This window comes from Monomorium pharaonis, chromosome 9 (assembly GCF_013373865.1).
Source record: "Monomorium pharaonis isolate MP-MQ-018 chromosome 9, ASM1337386v2, whole genome shotgun sequence".
NCBI lineage: Eukaryota > Metazoa > Arthropoda > Insecta > Hymenoptera > Formicidae > Monomorium > Monomorium pharaonis.
This window is the reverse complement of record NC_050475.1, coordinates 19,621,866-19,634,022: the sequence shown is the minus strand read 5'-3', so window position 1 is coordinate 19,634,022 and position 12,157 is coordinate 19,621,866. Positions and strand designations below refer to the sequence as shown.

General features: G+C 41.7%; 2 protein-coding genes across 5 annotated transcripts; both read left to right on the top strand.

Annotated features, from left to right (window-relative positions):
• The first annotated feature begins 1,669 nt into the window (after positions 1–1,669).
• Positions 1,670–8,217, top strand: LOC105836140 (ankyrin-1). 4 transcript variants are annotated; one of them, XR_001139048.2, is made up of 7 exons: positions 2,181–2,229; positions 4,449–4,501; positions 4,795–5,138; positions 5,427–5,667; positions 6,029–6,272; positions 6,639–7,271; positions 7,537–8,217. XR_001139048.2 is itself a non-coding variant. In XM_012679969.3 (6 exons), the coding sequence occupies exons 1-6, from the start codon at positions 3,988–3,990 to the stop codon at positions 7,190–7,192; spliced, it is 1,458 nt and encodes a 485-aa protein (XP_012535423.1). In that variant the 5' UTR covers positions 2,237–3,987; the 3' UTR covers positions 7,193–8,217. The 4 variants fall into 4 exon arrangements, 1 of the variants encoding a protein (XP_012535423.1); XR_001139046.3 differs by lacking the exon at positions 2,181–2,229 and adding an exon at positions 2,238–4,009; XR_001139047.3 differs by lacking the exon at positions 4,449–4,501 and having other exon boundaries at positions 1,670–2,229.
• Positions 8,218–9,379: 1,162 nt separating this feature from the next.
• LOC105836141 (NADH-ubiquinone oxidoreductase 49 kDa subunit) lies at positions 9,380–11,814 on the top strand. Its single transcript, XM_012679970.3, has 4 exons — positions 9,380–9,528; positions 9,660–10,093; positions 10,491–10,962; positions 11,370–11,814. The coding sequence occupies exons 1-4, from the start codon at positions 9,428–9,430 to the stop codon at positions 11,773–11,775; spliced, it is 1,413 nt and encodes a 470-aa protein (XP_012535424.1). The 5' UTR covers positions 9,380–9,427; the 3' UTR covers positions 11,776–11,814.
• Positions 11,815–12,157: the final 343 nt, after the last annotated feature.

Here is a 12,157-nt window from a genome sequence, read left to right as displayed (position 1 = left end):
TTACCTATATATTTATATTTTTTAAGATAGTTTAATCAATGTATTTTTAATTTATCTGTTCTATAACTTTTTCGGCAAAAAAAAGAAGAAAAAATTGGATAGCTATATTCCAATGTTGATTAAGACAATTTTATTATATTATATTGTGTACGGAGAAGATTTTAAGTAAAGATCTTCGTCTTGTGTAAAGTATGGACGATGTCCATTCACTTTGCGTTTTCTGAAAAGTAAGGAGTGAGTTTTGAAGCGCGACTTTCCTCAAAGTGACGATTATTTATTTTCCTTTGAAAAATCACGCTTCTTTGTCGTTGAAATGGAAAACAGCTCTACCTTTTTTCCCCTCGTTGGCCACGGTGTCACCGTCCCGCGAATGCCCTCGGCCGCGCGCGGCTGGGAAATTCAGAGAAATCGCGGGGTTCGGTTTAATTTCGGATCGGAGGATCAGTGAACTTTCTGAAAGACGTAGTTGTAGACAACGGGACAGCGGAGTTGTTGCTCCGCTATTACATACGTATCCGGTGGATGAGAAAGGGAGGGGGATGAGGGAGGAATCTCTCTTTGTGCATGCCGTCACGTGTGCATTGCCACGTGTCGCAGATATTTACAAAGCGCATTGATTAAATGGTTATTGTTGCGCTACTCGATTATAGATAACGTTTTTCCAAACAACCTCGGAAATCCACGCCGTTTAAACTTAATGCACAATAAAAGATAGTGGCAATAAGAATAGAAAATGAAAGTTGTTCAATGTGTTAAATAAAGCAAACGTATGAAGTATTACTTATTCAACATCGAACTGTGCCTTGTATTCCGTTTTCTGCATTTCTTGCTCTGTTCATTGTGACTGAAGTTTTGAAAATTATCAATAATTCTGACTATATCCTCGGAATGTTCCGGGTATTTGGAGAAAGATGGAGTATTTGTTTGCATCGGAAGTTGTTCGAAATTAAGTAATTATTAACTACATTTTATTTTCATAATCAATAATATTCTCTCGCAAAGAGCCATTTGAATTATAACGCATTTTCGTTAATGTTACAGTGCCACTACTATTGTTTCTCGATAAACAAATTCTTTGGATGGCGCCAACCATACGTGGTGTTTCCGAAACATTGATTTAAGTTTCATTGACGTACGATTCACTCAATGAAAAACAATGTTTCCTTTTTTTTTTTCAAATGTACATAGTAAGCTGATAATGCTGATAACAATTTTTCAAGCTTAAGTTTGTGTTTGATGAACGCAGTCTTAGGTAAGTTAAATTAATATTTGGTTTTAATTAAATTAAAATGAATGACTTATAAAATTGGTTTAGCTTTGTTAAACCTGTCATGAAAAAACTAATTTAGTTAAAAGTTGCAAATTAAATTAACTTGAATTAAATTAAAAATTTATTGAACATAATTAGAATGTTGTAATTTTTTAAAAATTAGATTATTATAAATAACAAAATTAGATACATTATCAAATAAATTTAATATTTTATTTGTAAATTTATGAAATGCCAAAGAAATATGTTTTTATACAGGAAATTAATTTTTTTTATACAAGTAAATTTTTAACTTTGGAAAAATTTAGTAGTTAATGTTTATATGCGTAAAAAATAACTAATTAAAGTTAAAAGTTGACTTATTTAAAATTGACTTATGTTAAAATTGATTATCTTTTAACTTTTTGACTACTTATTCCTAGGAAAACCCGTTGCTTCACCTGATCACTTATTGCGAGATTTTTGCACATTTGCAGATTTTTGCGATGCGGGGTATGTCGCCGTTTGGTAAATATGTTTTTACCGCGCGGATTGTGCCAAGTCAGACTATAAAGTATTTTCAAAATAAATGCCCATGAGCAAGGAGCAAGGTATCTCCTCGGAGTTTCCTCCCTTGCGAGGAAGGAAGGAAGGAAGGAAGAAAGGACTTCGCGGTGCGTTTTGTCTGTCGGACGATCGGCAGGAAAAGGGGTGCGCGCGCGAAGCAAAGGGTGATTCGCGCCACGTGATAAATGAACACTTACGCGTCCTCTCGCGCGTCTACGCGCTAAAAGACAAAAATTGCGTAGCAGCCGAAAGACACATGCGCGAACTCCTGAGTGCGTACCCCTTTGTGTTATTTTCGGGCGGAGGAGTCGCGCGGCTTCGCCGGAGGCTTTAAATAGGACCGGGTCGTCCGACGAAGAAGGCAGTTCTCACGATACCGTTTCTACATGCTGGAGCACCGCACCGTCTTTGACGTAAGTAAACAATCGCGATGTAACGTCGAGTATCGACGACGACGTATGGGGTGGACGCGAGATCGTCGTCGTCGTCGTCGTCGTGCCGGATGTCGCAATCAGCAGCGAACGCCTGAAGAGAATTGATTTGAGATGTCAGAGTGACAAGTAGTCGAGTGTTCTCGCGGAGTGGGAATTTTTTTTCGATTGGTGCAAGAGTCAAGAGTAAACTACTGAAAACGTTTCAATTAATTTCTCAACTAATTTCTGCCTAGGAGTTATCTTTTTTTCGGAAACTATATTCTATAAAAAATTTAGATTGAATATTTTCTCCTTTTCTTTAAATTTTTCCCAAAGTTAATCTGTGAACTGATATATTATAGTATCATCTGTTAAATTAAAATTAGGAGGACCAAGGGAAATATAAATCGAAACGATGATTCAAATCTTTTCATTAGTAGCTCACCTGCCAACAAATTTCTTATACAATATATGTAGTATTTCGCCACTTTACGCAAAGAGATATACGCTTTGGAAATTATTTAAATAAATAAATATGGCGCTAATAATCTGATAAGAAACCGCGAAGATAATACGAATAATTGAATAATATGTTGCTATTAATTATTAGCTGGAAACTAGAAATTATTTAATGCTCGATATTTTTGATCAGCGGCTTCCGGTTCTGTAACGGAAGTCTCGTGTCATGCGACAGGTGTCAAGCCGTAATATCTGGAGCATACGTTACTTCTGTCTCGATACTTGAAGCATATCGCCAAATTGCGCGATATTATCAAGATCTTGCATCAATTCGGACTAAATGTTTACAATAGTCGGATATACGCGGCGAAAATTGGCAGTGAATATCGAGTCTTTTGCGTCGTTACCGCGCTGGTCGCGGATCGATCTTTATCTTGCGAGAAAAACTAGAATGTGTCGTGCGACACATGATTATTACCTTCGCCGTTAACGATCCAAGGGTTGCAGTCGGCCTATCATACCTCGTATAAATTTACAAAGACTTTTGTTATCATAGTAATTTCCGCGCGTTTCTTTTCAAGAATTAACGTGTTTCGAGTTAACAATTACAACTGCAATTTTTATGATACAAAACTATCTCGATTTTTAACAACCATTAACATTGAAATGACTCGACTAAACAAAATCGCAAAGGTGTAATGTTTTAAAACTAACGGACTATCTTAATTTAGATCTAATCCGACGTTATAATATCAAAATAGAGAGCGACAGGGAATTTTCCTTTAATTAAACTTAGCTATTTCATTGAGTCGAGAGAATCAGTTTTTAAATTATCAGAAATGAGTTTAGTGTTTTTTTTTTTTTTTTTAATTTGAGGGATGAAACTTGTAATTGCGCATTCACGTTGCTCTTGAGTCTTCGGAAAAAAAAAAAAAAAAAATTGCTCGGATCATCGTTACACTGAATCGTGCGATTGTTCGGGCAACAAAGTGCTAAAGAGCGGCTGCGGAGAGCGCGTTGCGCGCCAGATCTTCGCGGAGGCGCAGACTGCGTGATTCTCACTCAGTCGACGACGCCGCGGGACTTCCGGCATCATCGCCAAAATTGCGCCGTCCTCTTGGCAGGGCTTCTGGTGCTCGTGACGCGCGTCAGCGAAGTTCCCCGCTGCGGGAACGGCGATTGCATTACTCACCTATCGTCAGCCAAATCGTGTATCTCACGGAGATCGTTGCGGAGAGATCGCTACCGTCGGGGGAAAATCTTCGCGCGTCTCCGTCCTTTCACCGGCGATCACCAGCGATGTCCGGATTCTGGAATCGAGGTCTTTCTCCACTGTCCTCCCTGGGACACCCCTGTCGCAATATGAACTTTGTATAACGTACTTTCTTCGTATTTGTTGTATCTTATAAATTACAAATTCTTATATTTTACTAAAACACATAAATTCTTATATATTACAAAGATTTATATTTGCTATTATTTGTTACGAATTCTATAGTTTTTCCTATAGCGGATAGGAAAGATTATAAATTAAGAATACAGTGGAGAGACCTTGGAAATATGTATTGTTCTATGCGCGGAATTTCGTGAAGTTCCGTCTATTTTTATTGCAAAATAATCGACGCGATTCGCGTTGTTTTCTTTGCTAATTAGTTATTAAAATAAAAAGCGAAATTACGTACTATTGAAATATCTTTCCAACCGCGAGTTACAATGTGAAACGGAATTCTTATTAATCACCCTATCTTCTTGAATTACAGATTTATCGGATTTCCGTGCTCGTCGTATAAGGCAAATCAGACTCGATATTAAAGTGCGTATCAACGATTTAGATACAATATTAATAATATGCATGTCGTGCACGTGTACGTTGTCCTGTCCTCGCAGTTTTTCTTTCCGCGAAAATCCCTCAATTTCCACCGTTAGAAATAAACGTCGCGCGAAACGTTACGCATCGATGATCCGTCCCTCGCTGTCGCGTCCTCGGCGATTTTTGCCAATGCGCGGGATATGATGCACGCCGCAGTTACGTAATCTTCCCCCGTTCCCTCTCTCACCTCTCTCGCGCACCCCTCTGTCTATCTCTGTATCTCTTACGCCACGTAGATGCCGACCGAGTGCATCGCCAACCCGTTGCAGCGGGAGCTGGCCGACTCGATAATACGGCTGCAGCCGCTCGACGAGATCCGCATCCTCCTCGCGTGCGGCGCCAAGCCGAACGAGCCGGTCACCCAGGGCCTCAGGCCCCTGCACTACGCCGTCTGGCAGCGGTACACCGAGGCCGCCCAGCTGCTGCTGGTGCGAGGCGCCGACATCGACGCCACCGACGAGTGCGGCTACTCGGCCCTGCATCTCGCCGCCGAGCACGGCTACCTCGACCTGGTGAAGCTGCTGCTGAAGTATGGCGCCAAGGTGGACCATCGACAGGACACGGGGGAACTCTTCCCTAGGTGCGTCGCGCGACTTCTAGTTAGCGCTGACCGGTAGTCGTCATTAGTGACGAGGATCAATGCTTTTAAAGATGGTTATGAAAATATAAATTCTAGCTAATTGAAAATGTTCAACGAGGTAACAGTGCGCCATTCAACAATTAGAAAATAACTTTTTTTTTTAATTGTATAACTTATTAAACAATATTTTATAATATATACGCCGGACAGACAGTCGCGTTAATTTTTTAATCAGCCACGCCAGATTGCCTTATATTCTGTATTCTTGTAATCCTCCGGTTTATCCAGGACTATGTTGTGCGACGAGCCGCTACGCTTGGCCCTACGAAACCGCCACGTCGAGGTCGCGAAGACCCTGCTCGAGGCCGGCGCCAATCCGAACAAGAGGTACTTCTTCGGCTCCGAGATTAATCTGGTGTCGCCCTTGGACCTGGAGTGTATGGAGCTGCTGTTAGCCTTCGGCGCTTATCCGAACACTCGGGATCGTGCCGGGTTGACGCCCCTCATGAAGGCCGCCAGGCTACCGCAGGTAAACAAATAGAGGATCTGCTTGAAAAATCGTGGGACCGTATTTCTCGGAAAGCCAATTCGAAGTTACTTGAAAATCACTTTAAAGCGAAACGAAGGTGTCCCTAAAGATATTTTACTTTCCTAAATTAAATTCACGATTATGTTCAAAATACGCTCGATAAAAAACAAATTTTAGACATTTATAAAAACTGATAGTGTATTTTCTAATTTAATAATTTTACATAAAAACGTTTTGTAAAACCTTTTGTTTTTTCTTTTAAAATACCATTTTAAATGGTCCGCTTGGGTGTATCATTACGGGGTGATTTTATATTCCGGCAAAATCGCGGAAGAACTAATCCTCCCTGCGAATGCCGTAGGGTATAGCCTCGGTGCTTCTGCTGCTGAGCTACGGCGCCGATGTGAACGCGACGGCGGACGCCAGGCACGATTACCGGACGGTGTTGCACTACGCGATCCTCGGCGGCGACCCGGCGGTGATCAATCTGCTGCTGAAGCAAGGCGCCCGGCTGGACCTCGGGCCGGACTATCAGAAACCGACGGCCCTGGATCTGGCCGTACTCAAGGGCGACCCGTCGATCGTCGAGATGCTGCTCGAAGCGGGTGAGCCGCGGTATCTTTATACGGACCGATAACAGGCTGGCATACGGCCGAAATCCCGCGCGGCATCCGAAGGCCAGATCCGCGTATTAAATCTATCCGTGTCGTGGCAACTCTTTTTTTCTCCCTTCCCCCTCCTCCGCTCGTAGATAAAACGCGCGTCAGCCAAGAGCAGTTCTCGACGGCGCGGTTAATTAACGACGTCCGCAAACTGTCGCTTTTATCCCGACAAATTGGACTTTGACAGTTACATTCGTAATTATATCTAAAATTATATAACTATATCTAAGTATTTTAATAACGATCATAATTTAATCGAATTAAGATTATCCGGAAAAAAAGGGGATTGTATTCTCTCGATTGTTCCAGGCGCAGACGTGAACGCTTCGTCGCCGATCATCGGCTCGCCTCTTCACGTGGCGTGCGCGGACAACATCCCGAACCGGTTGGAGATCCTGTGCATGCTGCTCGAGCGCGGCGCCGATCCCAACCTGGTGATACGTAGCGACGACGGGCCGGCGCTGCGGCCGGTGCTCGCCGAGTACGTCGCCTCGAACGAGAACCCGTCCGTGGAGGTGGTGGCGTTGCTGCTGAAGTACGGCGCCCGGGTGGTGATCAAGACGCAGTTCCGCGATCCGCACGGTATCCTCAACTCCCTGCAGAACACGGCCGACAAGCCGCTGTTGTTGCGTGCGCTGCTGGAGGCGGCGGAGAGCTTCGACCCGTGCATGATACGACGATCCAGCAGTCTGACGGACGCGCAGAAAGCCCTGGTGATGGAGGCGGCCAGGACGCCGCTGCCGTTGACCCATCAGGCGAGACTGATAGTCCGCAAGCTCTGTGGCACCAAGCTGCCGAAGATAGTCAGGAAGTTGCAGCTGCCGCAGTCGTTGCACCGTTATCTCCTCTACGACTACTACTAGCCGAGGATGAGTTGTCGGGGGATCGAGACGTTTGTTGGGAGGGATGATATTTCGGTCGGAGCACTTCCTTGGATTTCCGGTGTGAATTGCTGATTCTTATATTCCACGCCCTTGAATCGGGAATTAAATGGAGCTACGAAACGCGAAACAGCATTGAGTTTACTTTTTTTTTAGTTTTTTAAAATTATTAATTATAAATGAAAGAGGTTATTTACCAAAAGAAATTAATTTATTTATTTATTCTAGCTACTATTATTAATACTTCGATAGCTATCTAAAATTATATAATACAAAGAGAACGATTTTGAAACTTTCGTGCTGATCAATGCTGTTTTCTTTTTCAGAGCTTCGTCAAAATCGTAGACTTGAGATAAAAAGGACAAGTGTCACCTCGCTAGAAATGATCTGTACCGATAACATTCGTCGAAGTTTTCCTCGAAGATTATTGGAGCGATGCGGAAGATAAAGTATTTGCGCGCTACTGTGAGTCTACGTCAATTCGATGAGTACAATAACGAGGCTGTCGAGGCATCAACCTCTTATTTTTACTTAGAGTATTCTTCTTTTACACGATATATATATGAAGCGATATAACGCTTAGACAACAGTATATATGTTATATGTATATTACTTGTACTTATTACTTGTACTTATTACGATTCTAGTCATCAAATGTTTTATATGTATGTATTTTCTCCCTACTTTATATGTATATCGAGAAGATTAATTGTTCGTGACAATAGAAAAGCGATACAGGATACGCATTCTCGTTGCTCAAACGCGTGAACGGCCGGGATTTTCTGTGTATTTATCGCGAGGTACTCTTGAATCTGTGGGAATATTGCGTACAGAGTTTTAGGGAGTTACGCAGCGAAAAAGCTCGTTGCTCGGCGTCTATAGCTGCGGGCAAACCGGGAGAGAATCTCTTCCAACGAGACGATTGGCTTTTTTGTACCTTTGTATATATGATGATATATACGCTCAACATGTACAATAAAGAGAAATAAAGGAGAATCAAAAAGGAACATCATCCGCCTGTCTGCCTGATCGGGGAACCCTTCCGAATCTCGCTCGGCCACATATATTGATTACGATACGTGCAGAATGTTGGCCCACGTTAGTGGGAGCAACAATGATCCATACACCATCGCTATCCTCGAAATAGCAGCCTCAATACCGTGACTTGCGTCAAACTTTTGGCAGGCGCGTTGCTCGTGAGGAAATTCGAGGTTCTTGCACACCTGCGCGAATTGAGCGATTCGCGCATAAGCAGGCGAGTTCTTTTATTTTTTTTTTCAATATATATAAATATAAAAAGATAAAAAATTGAAGACTGAGCTATGCAACAGTAGTTAACTGCACCGGATTGAAGAAGGATTCGTGGAAATTCCATATGGCGCTCCTCCAAGTTCCTCGGTTCGAAATATAGATATCCAGAGAGAAGAGACGGTCCCCGCGAGTTTTCGTTTTGCAAACGAGCGCCTATTTTACGATGCGGGACTTCAAGTTTAGGCGCAAATAGAAGTAATAGTCAAAGGTCAAGATCCGCGCGCCTGCGACTGTGATTCAGATTCGGGGAAATAAATGGGAAGTTAAAAGAGATGCGCGAGTATAGAAAAAGATAATTTTTACAGCAAATAAATTATATAAATTATAAATGTAAAAATAATATGAACGCAAATAAAGTTGTAATTATAAATATAAATATTGTAAGTATATATCATTTATATTTAAATTTTATACTCTATTGTATATTATTTTTTTTTAAGAATGATACTATGATGCTAAATATTTACTTTTTAAGAGATAATTAAGGCTGCAAAGTTTCATTACGCTTAAGAAAATAGAACTGATATTTTATAAAACTGTATATAATATTTGGCCTGTTCTTTTTAGCTGCACTGGTGCACTGGTGCAACAAGTTAAAGTGAGACAAATATATTTTTTCTCATTCTAACTTGTTGCAGCAGTGTAGCGCAAAACAACAGAGGCCAATTGATAACTAGTTAATCTTTCATCAATCCAAATTTTAATTTGACCATAATATCTATCTTAAGATTTAGTAATTTTAATAAGATCAGATTATGAATATCACTCATCCCAAGTCAATTGCAGCGATACCGACTGAGCTTCCGCTGCTCCGCATAGACCAGCTGTTGGAGTCAGCGTTGCTGGCTGCAAAGGTTCCGAAATGGTATCGCTGCTGTTGACCAACAGTAACGTGATGTAAGCATCATGGCGGCCAGAGTGTTAGGTTCGATCCTGCGTAAAAACGCAGGATTTTTCGGCGCCGGTAGGCTGCTGGGACCGAATAACGCGCCTGCGATCATCGACATGTAAGTAAAATTAATTAGTCCTCGAACGTGGCCTCCCTGTTGATTGCGGACGCGCGATTACATAATGACATAACCTGTCTCTGCTCGCCGTGGACGGACACGACTGACAATACGTGTTTTTTTTTTCGCAGCCAGCATCGCAACGCTCATCAATGGAACGCGGACAAGGAGTTTCTCGAGCAGTTCAACCGGCCGGTAATGTACCCCACGGAGAATCTCGACTGGAAGCCTCCGATAAACGAGTCTGTGCTGTCGATGGGCGACATGGCGGAGCAGACTATACAGAATGTCAAGCTCAACTTTGGGCCCCAGCACCCGGCCGCGCACGGCGTGCTCCGGTTGATCCTCGAGCTGGACGGTGAAATTGTGCTCAACGCCGATCCGCATATCGGCCTCCTGCACCGTGGCACGGAGAAATTGATTGAATATAAGACCTACATGCAGGCGCTGCCCTACTTTGATCGCCTGGACTATGTCTCTATGATGTGTAACGAGCAATGCTTCTCTCTGGCGATCGAGAAATTGCTGAACATAGATGTGCCTCTGCGTGCGAAGTATATTCGAGGTAAAAAAAACAATAAGCAATCTCTCTTGATTGTATGTAGAATAACATAAATATGTTGGAACAAATCTCTGCTCTTCTACATATATTAGATTTATTTTTATTAAAGATGCGATTAAAATATACTATTTTATTCGTATTTGAAGCTATAATTTGAATTCAAATTATTTGAAAAGATCATATTTAAAATAATAATTGTATATTAATAATTAATAATATAAATCTTTTCTATTATTAATACATCTAAATTCTACTTAACAATAATTATCTTGTTTGTTAATGATAAGTTATATTTCAACGATTTGATTCAGAGAGCCTTGATTTGCAGAGTCTTGATCTATACTTTTTATAGACTTGTAATTCAAAGCTGTCCAAATCTGATAGAATCTGTTGCTTGCAGTTCTTTTCGCGGAACTCACAAGAATTCTGAATCACATTATGGGCGTTGGAACTCACGCGTTGGATATTGGAGCCCTCACGCCCTTCTTCTGGCTGTTTGAGGAACGAGAGAAGATGATGGAATTTTACGAACGCGTTAGCGGCGCCCGCATGCACGCGGCTTACGTACGGCCCGGCGGCGTCTCCCTGGATATGCCGTTGGGTCTGATGGACGACATATACGACTGGGCCTCCAAGTATTCCCAACGTTTGGACGAGGTGGAGGACCTGTTGACAGAGAACAGAATTTGGCGGCAGCGCACGATCAACATCGGCTGTGTGACCGCGGAGGACGCGCTAAACATGGGCTTCAGCGGCGTAATGTTACGAGGCTCCGGGATAAAGTGGGATCTGAGAAAAGTTGCACCTTATGACGCTTACCACCTGTTGGATTTTGATATTCCAGTTGGCACAAACGGCGATTGCTACGATAGGTAGGTTAAGATTCGAACCATTTTTAAATATTAAAATGGGGAAAAAATAGATTACTAAGGAATGAAAAAAATGATAACTGAATAGATCGAACGTAGGTTAATACTGAATCTTTGATGCTCCATATTGTAATTCTTATTTATAGTAATCTAATTTTTAAAAAGTATGATATTCTAATTTAATATAAATAATGGTTTTCAATATTAACTTTTAATTGAATCTTAACGCAATTATATTAATTTTTTATATAAACTCTTAACTTTAATTTAATTTTATTTAAAATATATTTTTTAACTTAATTCTATAATATACACAAAAGAACTATTTAAATGAATGGAAAGTACCATCGTGCGAAATAATTTAAATATTATTTATAACATATTTGGCACGATGCCTCTTTCATTTTTAGGTATCTATGCCGTCTCGAGGAAATGCGGCAGTCGCTGCGCATCATCCACCAGTGCCTGAATCAGATGCCCGAGGGAGAGGTTCGATGCGACGACGCCAAGATTGTGCCGCCGCGACGGGAGGAGATGAAGACCAGCATGGAGGCGCTTATCCATCACTTCAAGCTGTACACCCAGGGTTTCCAGGTACCGCCGGGTGCGACGTATACCGCCATCGAGGCGCCAAAGGGCGAGTTCGGCGTTTACCTTGTCAGTGACGGCAGCAGCAAGCCGTATCGCTGCAAGATCAAAGCGCCAGGGTTTGCGCATCTCGCGAGTTTGCAGCACATCGGGCCCAAGCACTTCCTCGCCGACATCGTCGCCATCATTGGCACGCTGGATGTCGTATTCGGCGAGATCGATAGATAATTTCCTAATGATCGATAATTTATATAGCGTAGAAATCAATTTAAAAAATAAGTGATGCAAATTTTATATATATATATATATATATATATATATATATAAAATATATATACATATAAAATATTGCGTTTTATGCATCCATGTAATATCGCATGCGCGTATGACTATGCGATGAGCGGTATAAATATTGTGTACATATATCTCGTCGCACGCAATAAAATAAAGTGATGGCGAATATGATTATTAAACAATGCGTTCTTGAACGTTGAGAATATACGAAACTGATGTTACACATCTAAAACGTCATCTACCTAATCCTCAAAGATCGCGTCAATTCGCGTGCGATAAGAGCACAAAACCGGCCGTTTCTTCTGGCCGCGAGTTT